The following is a 19,203-nucleotide window of genomic DNA, read 5'->3' as shown; positions in this document are numbered from 1 at the left end:
AAACGGTTAATAAAAACCCAATACTTAAATACCGTTCATAGTAGATGGACGAAATTTCACAGTTTAGTATCGGGTAACAACCGACATATCGACGCCACTGCTAAGATTAACGAATTCATAAAATATCTTATATATATATATATATATATATATATATATATATATATATATATATATATATATATATATATATATATATATATATATATATATATATATATATATATATATATATATATATATATACAAAACCCTTACTCACCATGTAGACCAAGCTAAAGGCTACAAATATTGATGAGATCATTTTTGTTGGGTAGATAAAACCTGACGGAATTAAAAAGGAAACATTTGGGATAGCATAGTGTAAATTATTCATCGCAAAGTGTGTCTACAAAATATCAAATGTAATTTAAGACCTAAAATAATTTAGTTTTGAAATTTGAATTTTTGTAATTCGTATCCCAGAGACGCCACCACCCCACCCCCTCTCTCCCCCACTCATTATTTTGAAAAAAAGTTGGTAAAGTGCGTTTTAACGTCACTACAACACGCTTTAATGCAATTGGTTTCTTTTATAAGTGGTAAAGTGTATTAACTCAATAATCCAGTTGAAATCCTTCCGATTTTAGTCGGCGAAAAAGTACCACCCCCCCCCCCCCCCCCTAAAAAAGCTGAAAAGTGGATTTTACTAGTCACTGTTTCTTATGAGTATATGTTTTACAATTACAAAATCAATGTAGAAAACAGTTAAATCAATATGTAAAGACTTGTAGCAGATGCATTTCCTAACTTGGACTCTGTATAATTCAAAACTGCAGCTTGAAAGAGCTTTCAAAAAAAATTTCTATCACTTTTGGGGCCTCCCCCCCCCCCCCCCCCCCCCACCCACCTAGGGTTGGCGCCAGGGTATTTCGGGTTAGCTGTCTAGCGCTTTACTGCTAGGCCACGCCCTATTGTCCTCGACCGTTACTTATTTTTAAAGGCTGCAAGTATGAAAGTTGTTCACACCTTGAAGAGACTTATAGCCTACAATATATATAAACCAAAAACGCTGGTGCGATTCAGTAGTATATTAGATGACAGTTTCCTTTTGGAAAACGGTATGTCGGCTGCAATAGTCCACACAAATCGCACTACGACCACGACAACCCCACTGTTATTTAACTTCTTAACTAAACAAACTCCTGAAAAACCTCACTCAAAATTCCACATATCTGCTAAGTAAGAACAAATGTAGATTCTTAAAATAATGAATAGTTAATATTTCACTCAGTTTTCAAATTAATTGTTAGTTTACAATTATAAAAACGACGCAGGAAGCGAATCCAGTTTAGTTATAAACATGACTCTTTAACCACAATTTAATAACTAATCCACCTACTAGAACAGGGGTCTCCAAACTACGGCCCGCGGGCCGGATGCGGCCCGCGAGGTCCTCTCATCCGGCCCGCGGATATCTTTTTGTCCACGGAAAAGATTTTTGTTGGAGGTAGCTGAGGAACTTTGCCAAGAAAATTCAAAACAATTTGAAAATGTAGCTTTGGGTGCAACTACCATTGCCCGCCGTGTTGCAGACATTGGTGAAAACATCGTAACTCAAATAGTGAAAAATGCAAAAAAGTTTCAGAATTTTTCAATTGCAATGGATTAGTCGCTGGACAGCTGTTCCACCTCTCAACTGCTTGTATTCATTAGAGGTGTAAATTAAGACATGAATATAACATAAGAGCTGGCTTCCCTACATAGCATATATGTCACTTTTACCGGAGAGGGTATATTCAATGAGTTTTAAAAAATGCTGATTATCACTTGGACTGGACTAACCTCAGCTGAATGTTGATGGAGGAAAGTACATGAGTGGCATAAAGAAAGGCTTAGTTGGACAAGCGAATGAGAAAAACATTTTACAACCAGTGTTCCTGCACTGTATTATTCACCAGCAAGCTTTGTTTGCTAAATATATGGACATTGGTAGTGTACTGAATTCTGTGGTGAAGATGGTGAATTTAATAAAGCCACATGGGCTCAACCATAGATAGTTAAGAGACATGTTGAAAGATACAAACACAGAAACGCAGCATTTACCATATTATACAACAGTAAGATGGCTAAATTGTGGGAAAGTTCTAAGCAGAGTATTTAAGTAAAGCAGGGAAATAGGTGCCTTACTGGAAACCATTAATGTCTCATGAAGAGTGGTTATAGAAATTGACCTTTGCCGCAGTCATAACTAGTCATTTAAATTTTCTGAACCTAAAACTACAAGGAAAGTAAAATCTAGTTTCTGTTCTATACACCCACATAAAGGCCTTCAGATCCAAACGGGTCTTGTTTTTGGAACAAGTACAGGCCAACAACTTGACGCTCTTTCAGCAGTGCAAGGTCTTCATGGCTAAAGCAACAGTTGAATCATTTGCATATGAGATAATTAAAGACCTCCAGCTGCAGTTTCGCCAACTCGTAGAACTTCCTAGGAGAAACTCAGGCCCCCGACCTGATATTTTATAGTTAATGCGGCCCTGGGGCTGAAAAGTTTGGAGACCCCTGTACTAGAATATAAACAAACGTGTACTTAACTGCAGGTAAATAAATATACCAGTGGCTAACTTCTAGTGTATAAATTAATATGCGGCTAACTTATCGTATATAAATAGACGTATATCTAACTACTAGTATATAAATAGACTTGTAGATTGTTCTACCGTGCTCCTGCTCATAAACGATGTTCATCATCATAGTCTTTATTTGGTACCCTGGTGGCTGGCTCTTGATTTTTCTGAAAGTTACGGGACAGGTTAAAGCAGATGTAGAAACTCTTAGAAATTAAAAACATTTCAAATGTTTAAACCTGTCAAAGGTGTTAGCAAAGGTGGTAGCAAAGGAAATGGTGCTTAACCTGAGAACAATATCTCTCAGGTTTATCTTAGTTAAAAGTGGCCCTTATTTCGGAGTTTTGTCTAAATGAAGAACTGTTTAGCAGATATTATTTACCGTAGTCAATTTTGAAAACATGTGTATGAGGTTAACTAGCCACGGCATTATCTAAAAACATTATTTTTAATAGTTGACACAACTCGGAGGTTCAATAAGGTCACCCAAAATGTAGGTTGTCGGATGTCTGTGTTGACAATATCTTTGACATGGACCTTCTCTTGGCTTGTCAGAAAAGCATTTTTTCTTAAAATAACAATAATCAGTTAACTTTCTAAAAAAATCTTGTTATGAAAACTAGCGTGCCCGTCACTGCGCGTTGCCGCGGTCTCAGAAAAATGTCGCACACAATATATTAAAAGGATTCCATCAATGCGTTACCAATCCTGTATTCTTATACGTGTGACCATGTTTTCTAAAACTAAGTTATTCTTAATGTAAACAATGCCTTCGCTATATTTATAGGATCATATTTGTTGGGGCACAGGTTTGTCCACACTACTATGGCGTGCTGTCTGAAATCCTCGAGTGTGCGTTGATCCCTATTTCTTTATAGTGAGGTAGAAGAAACTTCGCCCAGGTGTCAGGGACGTAGCGGGACGCTAACTAGAGCCACCGGTTACACTACCGCAGGGGCGCCGCGTAAGGCCTCTGGCTCGGTTTTACCAACAAATGTCGCGTGCCACCGTGTCAATATTGTACGGGGCTCTTAAAACGAACGTATGCAACATAGTGCCGCTCCTCCCCCCTCCCCTCCCCCCCCCCCCGCGTCGCATTTGCAGATTATAGAGAATAAAGGTAGACCCTACTTGTAAAATCTAGACGGTTTCTTACTTTCGACCGCTTAACCTCAATCATGTAGCAATATCGAGGACTAGTTCCAAAGCAAATATGTTAATAAGCAAGTTCCAAGGATGATTGTGGGCCAAAATAATTCCCGGAATTCCTTCCTGGATTTTCCGGAAAAGCCAAAAAACCTCGAACAAATGCAGTTTTTGTTCCATATCTCGGCAACCAGACCACTTAGCGACTTGAAACATTTACCAATCGATTCCTGCTATAATTTAGACCAATATTGCCGAAGAAAGTTTTCAAAAATATCCTTTCGTTCGGTCGCAAAAAATTAATTAAGAACATTTAAACTGAGCATCGTGTAGGCCTAGGATGATATTTACTACTTTCTTAAACTGAGCATCTTGTAGGCCTACTCGTTAAAATAAAACTATTTCCGTTGATATAGGTTAATATAGTTGTCTTTTTTTAAACTTATTAATTCAAACGTTATTTTTTTACCCTATTAATTTATTTATAATTTAAAAAATTAATTAAGGAAATTGCGCTTAAATTGTCACTAGACTTTTTATTAACTTGTTTTCACATTACCAGCCTCGGCTGATTTTACGTACTTAAAACGATAGATTACAAAAAATAAACTAACCTCATAAAGTAGAATAAACTCAAATAATAAAAATATGAACCAAAAATAATATTCTGGATATTATCAAGTGTTAATGATAACTTAAAAACATACGAAATCACGTTCCTTGGACAAAACAAAATAACGTGACTGAGACAGAAATTCTCGGTTCAAAACTGTTAAGTCTGCGCGCGCTTAGATAGTCGGTTTGGCAGTGAGAGTTTTAGAAATAGCGAAAATTACTTACTTTTAAAACCTGCTATAATTTTGTAAATATAAACACAAATCATGTTAAAAAGCTAGTATAGTGGTATAGTCGGTAGTGTTTCTTCGCACATAAGATTCTTAAAAATTGTAATTAGAGCGATCAAGAACAGAGTTTCTTCCAGGCATCTCCTCGGATGGGGGGGGGGGGCGAAGCCCCCCCTCCCCAAAATTTTTTTACCGCCCCCCCCCCCCCCCCCCCGAACGAAATGAAATTTATATAATTTATATAGAAAATATATACTTTTAACAGTGTCCGCCCCCCCGAAGAAAGTCTACCGCCCCCCCGAAAATTTCAAGTGCCCCCCCGGAGAAAAAAGTCTGGAAGAAACACTGATCAAGAAATAAATAATCAGTTTTTTTTATCTCCCCTGTAAAATTTACATTTTCGGAGTTAGAGGTTTGTGATCGAGACTATCAATATATACAGAGGTGTCGCAAGGCGAGGGGGGGGGGATGCGGACCGTACCGGATGACACCATTTAGGGGGTGACAGCATGGCGAAAAATTGCAAAATATATAAAAGAATTATGCATTTTGCCAGTTCAAATAATGATTCATAGGGTTTATTCACATGTATTAATAACTGACTGTGCACACGTTAAAAATATCACGGGGGTGGGGGTGACACCTAATGAAAAATGTAAAGAGGAAAACAGGTTTTGTTTAATATTTTGATTACCTAGTAAGTCAATCTACGACCGTGGTGGGGGATGTCACCAAAATCTAATCACCAAGCGATGCTTTGTAAACATTGAATTAACTAGTGTATTGATATAATGTGCGAACAAATTTGCGCCATTTGGCAAAATGGGAGGGGGTGACTTCGATTACAAATATATATATTTAGGTTTTTGTAGACATATATATATATATATATATATATATATATATATATATATATATATATATGAGGTGCCGCACCGGTGACACCCGACCTATCGACGCCGCTGGATATATATATATATATGTATATATATATATATATATATATATATATATATATATATATATATATATATATATATATATATATATATATATATATATATATATATGTATATAAATGAAGTAAAATGTATTGCCTTTTTAAGCAGTTGCCTGCTCCCAGACCCCAAATAATCTGGCTACACTCCTACTTACACCTATAGCAACACATAATATTTACTAATAAAATATCTTTGTTTAAATCAAGATGTAGAACAGTTTCTCACATGTGAAAACTAGAGAAACGAAAACAACTGTATTATTTACTTGTGTTCATAGTGTTTCGTCAGCAGCTTGCGCACGTGTTTGCCTTCAAAAGATTCTCTGATCTCAGACAATTTCTCCACCACTTCTTCTTGCATTGCCACCAAAATCTTTTTCTTGTAGGCTTCTAGACACAGCAGCGGAAATTTGATCGAGAGGTATAGTAGGAAAACGTTGAAGGGTAAAAATCTTAGCACATATAGCAAACGTCCATTCTTGGTAGTCAGTGAGTTGGTGGGAAAAATAAATTTAAAGAAGGTTAATATTGCTTTAATAAAATTACTGATGTAAGATAAATATATTATTGTAACTTTACCTTATAATGTTTCGAATAGATATTTCTATAAACAAATAAACAAACAAATAAACATGAATTTTCGAACACGACGAAAGTTAAAAAGTGATGTGCCTTAATTAGATTTAATATCTAAATAGGACGAGTCATTTTTGTTTGTGAAATAAAAACATACATATGTCCACTGTCCAGTGGTTCTTTCGGGCAACTCTTCTAGGGGGGAGGGGGGGCTCTGCTCCCCTCCCCCTCCCGATAAATATCTACCGCCCTCCCCCCTCTCCCACCACAAAACGAAATAGAATTAATATAGATGTTATGGAAATTTTAGTCCACCCCCCCCCCCTCACCCCTAAAATTTTAAGTGCCCCCGGAGAAAAAAGTTTGGAAGAAACACAGCCACTGTCAAGTACCACAGAAATAATGACCACTCTCAAGCACCCAGGAATATCTAACAAATAGTTACATACTATGAGAAATGCTGTAAACCGATGGTATTAAAGTAACGAAGATATAAACACTGTGCTTATCTAACGGATTTTGTTACGTTGTATGTGGCGGAAGACGTGCATAATCTAGTAAAAAAAACTCGACTTCATCGTCACAGTGTACTATTCTTAAAGTGTTTAATATCTAAATTAATTATTTAAAAAATTAATATATATAGTTTTGTAAAAACAATTTTCATTTTACAAACTTATCATTTTAATTAATGTTATTTGTAATGAAAAAATTCAAAGAAAATGTTTCGCCCTTTACAAAAATTGTAATTGTGCCTGAAAATTATTTTCCTTCGTCCCTTAGCACCAATTACTTTCCTTGATAAATTTAAAAAAAAAACAATACATTCCTTTAAAAAAATTACATCGGGATTGATAAAGTGCAATGTGGTAGGTAAAACACGGATATTTAAATGCTGCCTTTTATTTATTGTATACACTGAACTCACTGTTTACTAATTATTATATTTAATCAATAACAGTTTACAAGCCTCTTTTAAACTACCTCTGTGTTTATTTCTATCTTTCGTTATTTTTGCGAATAAGCTGCGTTTTATAGTCGTTCACTAAATTGAAAATAGGCCTTATCACGTTTTTTATGAAAATACATTTTAGCACAACTAGTATGGGCACTCACAACATCCACGTATTTTGTATGACACCGAAACAGCGTCAAAAGCTCCATAAACAATAGAATCCAAACATATAAAGTGCTTATCCCATAGCCCAGACAGGTCTTTATGTTGAGTGAGGCAAACAGAGGATAGAGCCCAAAGCTGTATAGGGCTACATACGATAGCAGTACAATAGCTGAAACAAAGATAGTTAAAACTTTTATGTGTCTACATATAAACGAAATTCTTGCTGTTCGATTATTTAAAAAAACGCAAAAAAAAAAAACAACTTAGTTTACGCTTTATTCTTTTAAAATTACTTGCTTTCGTTATCATTAAAATATGCAAAAAACACAAAGTAAAATATTTCAATGAATACATTGATTTCTGTATTTACATTTCCTGTCCATTTCCCAATTGAACAGCTGGCTTGTCGGCAAGGTTCGCATTCTAGGAATAATCCTTCGGCGCAATTGCCTTTTGGGTAATTTTTCCATTATAGAAAAAAAAAGACTTAGGGAAAGTCAACCAAACTTCTGGAACTGGTTTATACACGTCAACATTACCTTTGGGTTAGGGTTAGGGTTAGGGTTAGGGTTATCTAACCCTAACCCTAACCCTAACCCTAACCCTTAGGGAAAGTCAACCAAACTTCTGGAACTGGTTTATACACGTCAACATTACCTTTCAACCAAACTTCTGGAACTGGTTTATACACGTCAACAAAGTCAACCAAACTTCTGGAACTGGTTTATACACGTCAACATTACCTTTGAATGCCGAAAGCTGGTTATTCTTTCTGTCGATCACTAGAAGCTCAATGACTTTCTCATAAATGATAATTGTTACAACGGCTAAACAACAGCAGAATGGAAGCCGCAGTGTAGAAGTCAGAGTATCAATAGGCCTGGGGATATAAAGATATCAATAGGCCTGGGGATATAAAGATATCAATAGGCCTGGGGATATAAAGATATCAATAGGCCTGGGGATATACAGATATCAATAGGCCTGGGGATATAAAGATATCGATATGCCGAGCAATTTCAGGGTATCGATAAGCATGGGATATCAAATTATGGATATGTATTTGGATCAGTAAAAGTATATATATATATATATATATATATATATATATATATATATATATATATATATATATATATATATATATATATATATATCCGTACCATTATTGGTGTATTGAGGTGAAGGCAAGACTCATGAAAATAGAAAAATCTTTCATAAACAAAAACGTTTGCACTCATTGTTGTAAGAACAAAGCCCTGACAAAACTTGAATAGCCTTTACTTACATGACCAAACCATATCGTCCTGGGAAGATTCTTAAGCGATTTTGAAAAACACTCATTAGAGTAATAATTATAATCTGAAACAAGGAGAATGTCGTTAACAATATCCTCTCAGCTTAACTATGTGGGGCAGAAATTCTTTGACTGAATTCCTATTTACGGACTTTTAACGACATACTTTAAAATTTGTACTCATTTTTTACTCACTGTCAACTGTTTTATCACGCCTGAATGAATGCTACGTATGAGTGTCGACCACGGACTAAGAAGAGGAAGATAGGTGTATTTCTACAAGCTTTTATTAAGTTCGCAACGTCTATTTTGTTTGTTTGTTTGTGGGTTTGTGGCAAATCTTGTATCTCAATTTCGACCCACATCTAATACACCGATTAAGTTTAAACTTCTCAGGTACGTTCCGATTCAATGACAATTCATGAATATGAATTCTTTAATTTAATTAGAGAGTCAGTTGAATTTAAAAATTATTATATTCAAATTAAAAGGGGAGATAAAAATATAAAATACTAGTTAGCAATCACTTCATCAGAGAGCCGTCGAGGTGAACTATCTTCACGCTTGACCGATTTCACGAGGCGCGTTGACTATGAATGACGTAAAGGCAGTTAACTATCTGTTTTAGATCACAAGCTACTGAACCGATTTTAACACAAACATTTTTAGTCTTAGTTTAATTTCAACTGCATTTCGAACAAATGACTAAAAAGTGGAAAATAAAATAAATATAAAAACCTTTATAATAACAATCTTTTAAATGCAATGAAAAGAAGAAAATAAAACAAACTTACTAATGAAATGTTTGGTCGCTAAAAAATAATATAAGTGATCTCACGAGAGACCAAAGCTTTTATTAGTAAAGTTTGTTTTATTTTCTTACTAGCCGTTGGTACCTGTTATACGTAAATTGTATAATGTGCACAATGTTTTTTATATATTAGGATTTTCAGTGCACTTAAAAGCTTGTTAATAAAAGGCTTTTATATTTATTTTATAGAAATTGCAAACTACCGATTGTATTTTAACACAAACATTTTAGTTGCAGCCTTTGTAGTGTCAACTTCATTGAGAAAGAATTAATAAAAAGTGGTCAATAAAAAATAAAATATCATTTTTATAATGATAGGCTTTTAAATCCACCGAAAGTAAAAAAATAAAAAAATAAAATAAAATGTGCTTTCATTAATTTAAAAAAAAGATTGGTTACTTAAGAAATCTCATTCACATTGGCGACCAATGTTTTTATTTAAGAACAAGCCGTTATGAGATGGCCCTTACTCCAACCATAAAATACTACATTTAAATAATTATTAAAACAAGTTAATAAAAAGTCTAGTGACAATTTAAGCGCAATTTCCTTAATTAATTTTTTGTGACCGAACGAAAGGATATTTTTTAAAACTTTCTTCGGCAATATTGTTCTAAATTATGGCAGGAATCGATTGGTAAATGTTTCAAGTCGCTAAGTGGTCTGGTTGCCGAGATATGAGCTAAAAACTGCCTTTTTTTCGAGGTTTTTTGGGCTTTTCCGAGAAATCCAGGAAGGAATTCCGGAAATTTTTTTGGCCCACAATCATCCTCTGATCTTGCTTAACATATTTGCTTTGGAACTAGTCCTCGATATTGCTTCGTTGAGGAGGAGATACGACTTAAAGCTGGGGACACACATCCATCCATCCATCCATCCATCCATCCATCCATCCATCGATCCATTCATCCATCCATCCATCGATCCATTCATCCATCCATCCATCCATCCATCCATCCATCCATCCATCCATCCAGAAATAACGAATTAATAATCGCAATTGTCAGTATGGAAATTGCGCTAAAAATTATGTATTTAAATTTAGAACTTGTACTGCATAAAAGTTAGACTCAAGACAGCAACATGTATACTGATTCTAAAGTTTATTCCTACTTAACACGGTTCGTTTCATAAACCTAATCAGAGTTAAATCGGTGACAGGACAAATGATCTCAGACAAAATATCTCAGACAAAATATCTCAAAATTTTAATAGTATATTGAATGATTTTAGTTGATCTGAACTTATTTTTTATTGACTGTCATATGGTTTTGTTTACTATGTTGAATATTGTTTAATGTTGTTTATCGGCCTATATAATAATTGTTAGAAATGTTTGCCGCATACATTTGTCATATTTAACTAAACATTTTAAAATTAAACTTACTATTATACTATGCGCAGATTAAAGACATAGTGTAGGTGTGTTTGCCTAACATTTGACAATCCTACCATGTTAGGTGGACGAAACTAGGTCAAAGGAAAACAACAATAAAGACACATTTTCCTATCAAGGTGGCCGCCCGCTTTGATGGAAGAGACACGCCTTAAGTGAAAGACATCAGCCTACAATGGACAATACAGCTAGCATCTAAAATCATTAGTTATGAGGAGGTCACGCCTTAACGATCACTTGACAAATGCTAAGTTAAACACCAGCGGTCATCGCGGAGCCAAGTTTGTCGTAGTGTGCATGAAAGCAAAGCAGTATTAGTAGTGATTACTCAGCTATAACCTCTTTCGTTACCTCGCAGAAACGGTATAGGACATTAGTTTCTGGTGAATTTATGTTTATAAAAACCAGAAGTAGAGCAGCAGACAAATGGTTTGGAAATGTGAACTTACAACATGTCGAGCAAGAGTTCACACAATACATGATCATGTAGTATAGGAGAGGTGTGATTATAACAATTGCCGGCAAAGAAACGCAAGCGTTATGTTTGTGTTTATAATGCAATAAAAACAATAATTTTACACCAGGAACGTGAAGACCCGTTCACATTTTTGAAAAAAAATAATGTCGGGTGTTTTGAACATTAATGTTGTATCACTACCGTTACTTTATTTGCTTTATACATTATCATTTATTATACCTTTCAGGTTAAAGGAGTAAGTTTGTTTTAATTTTTACTTTTTAAAATCAAATGCTATTACAAAGATTACGTTTAATAAATCCTTTGATGCTTTGTTAAGTTTAATAAATTAATTTTATTCACAATTATTATGCGTAAAAAGGTAAACAAAACCATATTGACAGTCAATAAAATCAATTTTAAATAGTTCAAATAAACTAAAATCCTCATGTATCTATTAACATTTTGCTGTGAGATATTTTATCTGAGATATTTTGTCTGAGATCATTTGTCCATGATATCATTTGTCCTGATATATTTTGTCCTGATATCTTCCGTCCGTGAGATATTTTGTCTGAGATATTTTGTCTGAGTTCATTTTTCCTAAGATCATTTCTCATGGAACCGTTAAATCATTATACAAAACACAGCTTTCTACTTACTTTTCCTCTCTTGGTGAACAACAATACTTTGCGACACAATTCAAATAGCCAAAATTAAACCATCATAATCAACAATTGCAAAGAATAACGATGACATAAACAAAAAGAAAAACAATTAAATAAATATAATATATTGTAACAACATTTTTAACACACAACGTAAGTTTACATAAAAAGTCATAAGTACCCATTAAATATGAAATATTATGTACAGAATCGACAATAAAATTGGAACTTAATCTAAATTCCTACAAAGTTTAAAATAAGGATTCAACACAAGTTCAACCAAAATTTTGACCGAAATGTGATAAGTTTTGCTCGGGTCTAGGTCAATAACCCCCCAGCTTAATTGCCTCCTGTCAATTACTAGCCTATGTAATTACCCCACTTCAGAATACACATATTAAAAATGCCTATCCCTCTCTTTCCCCCGCAATAACTAACGTAATAAAATGCACTTATTCTTTAACTCAATGATATTTTACGTTATATCATATATATTATATATTTACACTTACCCTCAACCTCATCCTTACTTACCATTACCGTTACCAGTACCGTTACCATTAGAGTAAAAAAACTGAAAGCCATAGATCATAACGTTCAAGACTCACCGTAGTAAATTGAAAGACATAGATCATAACGTTCAAGACTCACCGTAGTAAATTGAAAGACATAGATCATAACGTTCAAGACTCACCGTAGTAAATTGAAAGACATAGATCATAACGTTCAAGACTCACCGTAGTAAATTGAAAGACATAGATCATAACGTTCAAGACTCACCGTAGTAAATTGAAAGACATAGATCATAACGTTCAAGACTCACCGTAGTAAATTGAAAGACATAGATCATAACGTTCAAGACTCACCGTAGTAAATTGAAAGACATAGATCATAACGTTCAAGACTCACCGTAGTAAATTGAAAGACATAGATCATAACGTTCAAGACTCACCGTAGTAAATTGAAAGACATAGATCATAACGTTCAAGACTCACCGTAGTAAATTGAAAGACATAGATCATAACGTTCAAGACTCACCGTAGTAAATTGAAAGACATAGATCATAACGTTCAAGACTCACCGTAGTAAATTGAAAGACATAGATCATAACGTTGTTGCTGTCTTCTGACTGGCACTGGGTCCTAGACAAAAATTATTTCTTTCATAAAGATCAATTTACATAAGATCCTTATATAGCTAAAAATGCTGAAGCATGGAAGAAAAAAAGCCAATAATAATGCAATTACCCACGTAAAGAGAAAATATGTCCAAAATAGAAACAAATTTAAATCAGGGGCGTAGCGAGGGGGGGGGGGCGGGGGCGGACCGCACCGGGTGACACCATTTAGGGGGGTGACACCAAGGCAAAAAATAGCAAAATATATAGAGAAAAACTTGAGGGGGGGTGCAAATCGAAATTTTGAGGTGGGGGGGGGGGGGGGTTCAAATCGAAAGTTTGAGGGGGGGGGGGGTGCAAATCGAAAACTTGAAAGTTTGTCCCCGGGAAGGGTCGCAACGCCTCTTGGGGGTGACACCATTAAGTGCCGCACCGGGTGACACCCGACCTCGCTACGCCACTGGTTCCAATGTTCACATAAAGAAACAATCTAAATCTATGAAAGAAAAGTGGATTCGATCACAATGTCTGTCTATTAATCACACTCTGAACTTTAAAGCGTATTTGCAGGCATGTATCATGTACTAAGCTTTTAATGAGAAAACTGAAAGAAAGAGTAATGCTAACATTTTAGACATAAGGTCTTCGGTGGATAAACATTAATATTTATCTTTGTAAACAAAATTTGCAATTTGGTTACGGTTACGATTTTTAGGATAAAAGAAAACAAAAGCGATCAAGTGAAAGTTAAGGATAATCATACGATAATTGTTAGGAAGATTTTTAGAGATGGGTATGTGGAAGGACAGGGCTAGGTTGGTATATCTTGCATTCTGTAGTGGGCACGCAGGTTGGTATATCTTGCATTCTGTAGTGGGTACGCAGGTTGATATATCTTGCATTCTGTAGTGGGCACGCAAGTTGATATATCTTTCATTCTGTAGTGGGTACGCAGGTCGGTATATCTTGCATTCTGTAGTGGGTACGCAGGTCGGTATATCTTGCATTCTTTAGTGGGTACGCAGGTTGGTATATCTTGCATTCTGTAGTGGGCACGCAAGTTGATATATCTTTCATTCTGTAGTGGGTACGCAGGTCGGTATATCTTGCATTCTTTAGTGGGTACGCAGGTTGGTATATCTTGCATTCTGTAGTGGGCACGCAAGTTGATATATCTTTCATTCTGTAGTGGGTACGCAGGTCGGTATATCTTGCATTCTTTAGTGGGTACGCAGGTCGGTATATCTTGCATTCTGTAGTGGGCACGCAGGTTGGTATATCTTGCATTCTGTAGTGGGTACGCAGGTCGGTATATCTTGCATTCTGTAGTGGGCACGCAGGTTGGTATATCTTGCATTCTGTAGTGGGCACGCAGGTTGGTATATCTTGCATTCTGTAGTGGGTACGCAGGTCGGTATATCTTGCATTCTGTAGTGGGCACGCAGGTTGGTATATCTTGCATTCTGTAGTGGGCACGCAGGTTGGTATATCTTGCATTCTGTAGTGGGCACGCAGGTTGGTATATCTTGCATTCTGTAGTGGGCTAATTACGCAGATTGGTCACTGAGAAGAGGATATTGATCTGGGGTAACAACCGGGTGCGGGTATGGGTGGGTAACGTTTTAGACCCGGGTAGAGTATATCTCATTTCGTTTACAATTTAGACTTTATTTTAGTTACAATCTTACATATAAAATTATTTAAGGGGATATGCATATTTTTTTAACAAATTAAAATCTAAAGTCGTTTGAATACTTTTATCATATTTAGTACATGGAAGTTAGATTTATACATCAAAAACTTGCTTCGAAAGCAGTTTCGGTTGTCATGGAAACCACAAAAAAGCTCCGTGATTTGGAGATGTTGGTACTTTTAAAAACGCTAAGGCTTTTTTTTTTATTTATGAGCTTATAGCAATCAAATGTACACCGCTTATGACGCGAAAAGTTTTTTAAAACTCGTTTGACTGTGCATAAGTTTAATAATTTGCATATTATTTATCATGAACTTTTTTCTTTAAAAGCCATCGTAATTCCCTATCGCCAAAAAATTTTGCATGAAGAACAAATACTCAAAATATGGTGGGTATTGTATTATTTTTAAAAAATTGTCCCTTGTAGTGTTAAAAAACTGCGAAGTGAGAATAACAGCAAAACATATGTCACGAAAATACCATTTCGTGTAATTTGTAAAGCCGATTGTAAGCTTTGGGTGTTTCCGTGTTGACGGAAAATACGTAAGAAATCCAGCTTTCCAATGATGCGAAATAAATTATGATGACGTATGTTTAACTTTTCGTACATTGTAAAAATTAATTATTTTGCAATTAACTGAGTCATGTAAATTGTATTTTAAAACATAAAAAATACATTTTCTCATTAAAGTTATGATTTTCTTAAACCAAAAAATGGAGAAATTATCCAAAAGTACAAGAAATCCATGATGAAAAATAGGAATTTTGAAATTTTTTTATTATATCCCTTTATGATTTAAAGTTAGGTTTTAATTTTATTGACGATAGATTACCAACATGGTTGTATAAATACTCAAAAAAAAAAAATCATAAAAAGCGTTTTAATAAAAAGTAGAAATTAAACGACACACTAATATTTAAATAGCTCATATAGACAACCCATGTAATATCTACATAAAGAGAATTCATGTCGACTAATTTAGAGACTTATTTTACATATAAATCTACTTACAAGACTATCAACGGGTCTAACTGTACGAAGGTTTCACCGAGTATCTCGAAGGTAAGTAGAAGTCCGGCCATAGATCTGGGTGTTTTCTTAAACCCAAAATGAAAATGTGGATACCAGACACAAATCTATGCCAAGCTTTAATTGCTATTAAAATGTACGATTGTTTTCCATCTATTGATAAATAGAAAACCGCTGTGAAAGTTCAAAATAGCTATTTAATATATTTCGCTAGCGAGAAGACATTTTAAAGTTCCGGTTTTATTGCTATTTTGAATGTGTCTCCAAGAAACATACTTTAAAAATTAGGAAATTCTTATTGAAACAAATATTTGTAAATGGGAAAACTTGCTGAAACAAGCGATTATTTTTAAGGTGAATAGTTATATTGAGTTAAAATTAATTCTTTAACAATGTGAATACATAATATCGATAGGTTTTTATAAAAAATTATTTTAACAGTGAGCACAGTGGCACAATCGACGTGCCGGGGGCCGTAGACAGTAAAGCCTGGGGGAGGAGGGGGGGGGGGGCTTACCCCTGGGGCGTACGGGGTTTTTTGGGGTAAGTCTATATTATGTATAGCCTATATATATATATATATATATATATATATATATATATATATATATATATATATATATATATATATATATATATATAGCTGGAATAGCGGTTCACGGTATGCCCATGACAGACTAGCAAACTGGTGATTTAGAATTGTGACATTTTACCCCCAGGGCGGGGTCAAAAAGTCACATGCTTGAGGTGAAAAATCACACATTTTCAAATGTTATACGGTTGAATCTATTTGATCCCAAATTTTTTTTTTTTTTTTTGCTATTGAAGTTTGTATATTTTTCTTCTCTTATACAGAGTATAGAGGAAATATTGTAATCGTGCACAAAAATCACATGAATTTTTTTCATGTCAGTTTTCATCGTTTCACACGTCAGTATTTCATCATATACGGAGTATAGGGGACTTGTTTTAATCGGGAAAAAATGATAAATACAGATTGATCAAATTTTCAGTTTTCTATGCGTAATCGAGTCGGAAAAACTGGGCTTTGCAATTCTGTCCGTATGTCTCTCTCTGTGTGTGTGTGTGTGCGTGCGTGTGCGTATGGATGTCTGTGAACAAGATAACTTGAGTACCTTCTTCTTTACTCTTAATTTTTAATGTTGGAAGGGATCGAGCCTTACCTGCAAGAGTGTTTGAACTCGATACATTTTCGAATTTAACAACCATGAGCTTTGCTGATTCGACCACGCCTCCAACAATATTAAGTATACATATCAACTTGTTATGCGCCATTTAGGCCATTGACTCCAATTTCAGCCTGCTTTTCTATTTGGATTCGTCCAACCAAGAACAAACTACAAGGCAGCAGTTGTTTTGATTTTGGAGTTGTCTCTCCTAGAAGAGTGGCAGTCCCCAGCTAAAGAGCCTCATCTGCCGGGGGGGGGGGGGGGGGGGGTTGGAACTCGACTATATACGGAGTTGCCACCCCCTGTTGTTTCATATAAGAATATTCGAGAAAGTTTAGAGATCACTTCCGTTGTTTGTTTGTTTTGTAATGGACGTCATAAAAGAACTGGGCGGGAGTTCGGGTCTAAGAACAGGAATTCATTTATTGGGGTTTTAATAAATGATAAGAGGGGGGGGGGGGTGAGCATAATTGGATGTTGGTTTGGTTTTTGCAGTGCTGGCGACTGGGTCATCTAACGTTATTATATAAGTTTACTGTTAAACCGTGAAGTAAGTTTAAGGAAACTAAATTGGTATTAAAACGCACTATGCACAATCCAGCAAAACTGAAGCGTAAATGGAGTTGCTTGTAGAAATTTTAAAAATATAACTTTCGCAGACTTACATTAATCAACAAAGCTATACACAACCTACTATAAACATTTATCCTTTTTTAGTCTTCAAAGTATGTTATGTGCATCGACAGCCACGTATAACGCACTTAAAGATTTTTGTTTTACAACATATAGGCTAGATCTCTGTAATACACTGGAAGATTCAAGAACAATTTTAGAGTGTCAATTGTTTCAAGGACTATAGTTTCTGATTGCAAAAAAAAGTAGTTGTCCTTTTATCTGCAGTAAGATGGTTCCAATTACTTTCATCTGTTTAAAAATAATGCAGAAAGACAAAGAAACAAGTTAATTAAAAAGTCTAGTGACAATTTAAGCGCAATTTCCTTATGTTATCCATAACAATTTTAAATCGTCTTCACGTTCAATAGATGCGTCATCACGTTCCATGGCTGCGCCATCACGTTCAGTAGGCGCGCAATGGTTTTTAGTCATATAACTATATTGCTATATAGTACTGTAGTTTATTATGTATAATGTAAGTTTAAAAAACATTTTGTGACCGAACGAAAGGATATTTTTGAAAACTTTCTTCGGCAATATTGTTCTAAATTATGGCAGGAATCGATTGGTAAGTGTTTCAAGTCGCTAAGTGGTCTGGTTGCCGAGATATGGGCCAAAAACTGCATTTTTTTCAGGGTTTTTGGCTTTTTTTGGGAAATCCAGGAAGGAATTCCGTAATTTTTTTGGCCCACTATCATCCTCGTAACTTGCTTAACATAACATAATTGCTTTCGGAAGTAGTCCTCGATATTGCTTCGTTGAGGAGGAGATACGACTTAAAGCTGCGTAACACACACACATCCATCCATCCAGAAATGACGGGTTAATAAACGCAATTCTCCAGAATGGAAATTGCGCTAAAAATGCGAGTCTCCGGATTTATTACTTTATTTATTAAAAGCTATTGAGCTACTTTTTTAACTAGACGCGAGACCTAGACAGTACCAAAATACTGTATCTGGTGACACGTATTTACTCCACGTGTAGGCTACGCCTTCACGCATTCGTGTAGTATACTTTACCTAAACCTTGCAAAAGAAAAATGAAACGGAAACAAAACTGTAAAAGAACTTTAACTAGAAATTTTACTGATACCGGAACCAGAAAAATGAGCTAAATAAGCGCAACGAAAAACTGCGCGAAAAGAAAATGCGCAAACGTAAATCTCTGCACTCAGAAAAATAATTACACACAAAAATGTGTACACACAGACAAATTGCGCAAACACAAATTTTGCTCACAAGGAGAATGCGAAAACAGACAAAAAGTGCAAACATAAAATTGCGCAAATTTTCAAATAAAATTATTGTGTGGGTGTGTGCGTGTTTGCGTCAGCGCAAGTCAATGATTCTGATTGTGTGTATAAATGAAGAGACAAAATTCATTCCCGCTTAGGTTTACTACAATAGAAAAATAAATACTTATTCCTAAATCCAAAGAAACATTCATAAATATAACTAAGATTTTCCGATAACATATACATAGATGCTGTTGGCCGTAGATGATTTGACCTTAGGTGGTTAGGCCGCACGTTATTGGACTTCAACGAGGGTTCACCACAAGGTTAGTGTAG

General features: G+C 35.2%; 1 protein-coding gene across 2 annotated transcripts in view; it reads right to left on the bottom strand.

The window, feature by feature from the left end:
* Positions 1-16,008, bottom strand: part of LOC131953709 (receptor for retinol uptake stra6) — a 59,612-nt gene extending 43,604 nt beyond the window's left edge. For both annotated transcript variants that reach the window (XM_059317037.1, XM_059317038.1), the window contains exons 1-8: positions 15,748-16,008; positions 13,007-13,067; positions 8,585-8,658; positions 8,040-8,176; positions 7,293-7,465; positions 5,867-6,078; positions 2,703-2,776; positions 263-324 (exon numbers count right to left, since the gene is read on the bottom strand). In XM_059317037.1, coding sequence (XP_059173020.1) covers positions 263-324; positions 2,703-2,776; positions 5,867-6,078; positions 7,293-7,465; positions 8,040-8,176; positions 8,585-8,658; positions 13,007-13,067; positions 15,748-15,818 — 864 coding nt within the window. In that variant the 5' untranslated portion in view covers positions 15,819-16,008. The remainder of the gene's footprint in view (positions 1-262; positions 325-2,702; positions 2,777-5,866; positions 6,079-7,292; positions 7,466-8,039; positions 8,177-8,584; positions 8,659-13,006; positions 13,068-15,747) is intronic.
* Between the last annotated feature and the right edge of the window lie 3,195 nt (positions 16,009-19,203).

The sequence above is a fragment of the Physella acuta genome, unplaced genomic scaffold (assembly GCF_028476545.2).
Source record: "Physella acuta isolate Inbredline_101_S28 unplaced genomic scaffold, ASM2847654v3 ptg000941l, whole genome shotgun sequence".
NCBI lineage: Eukaryota > Metazoa > Mollusca > Gastropoda > Physidae > Physella > Physella acuta.
This window is presented reverse-complemented; position numbering and strand designations above follow the sequence as displayed.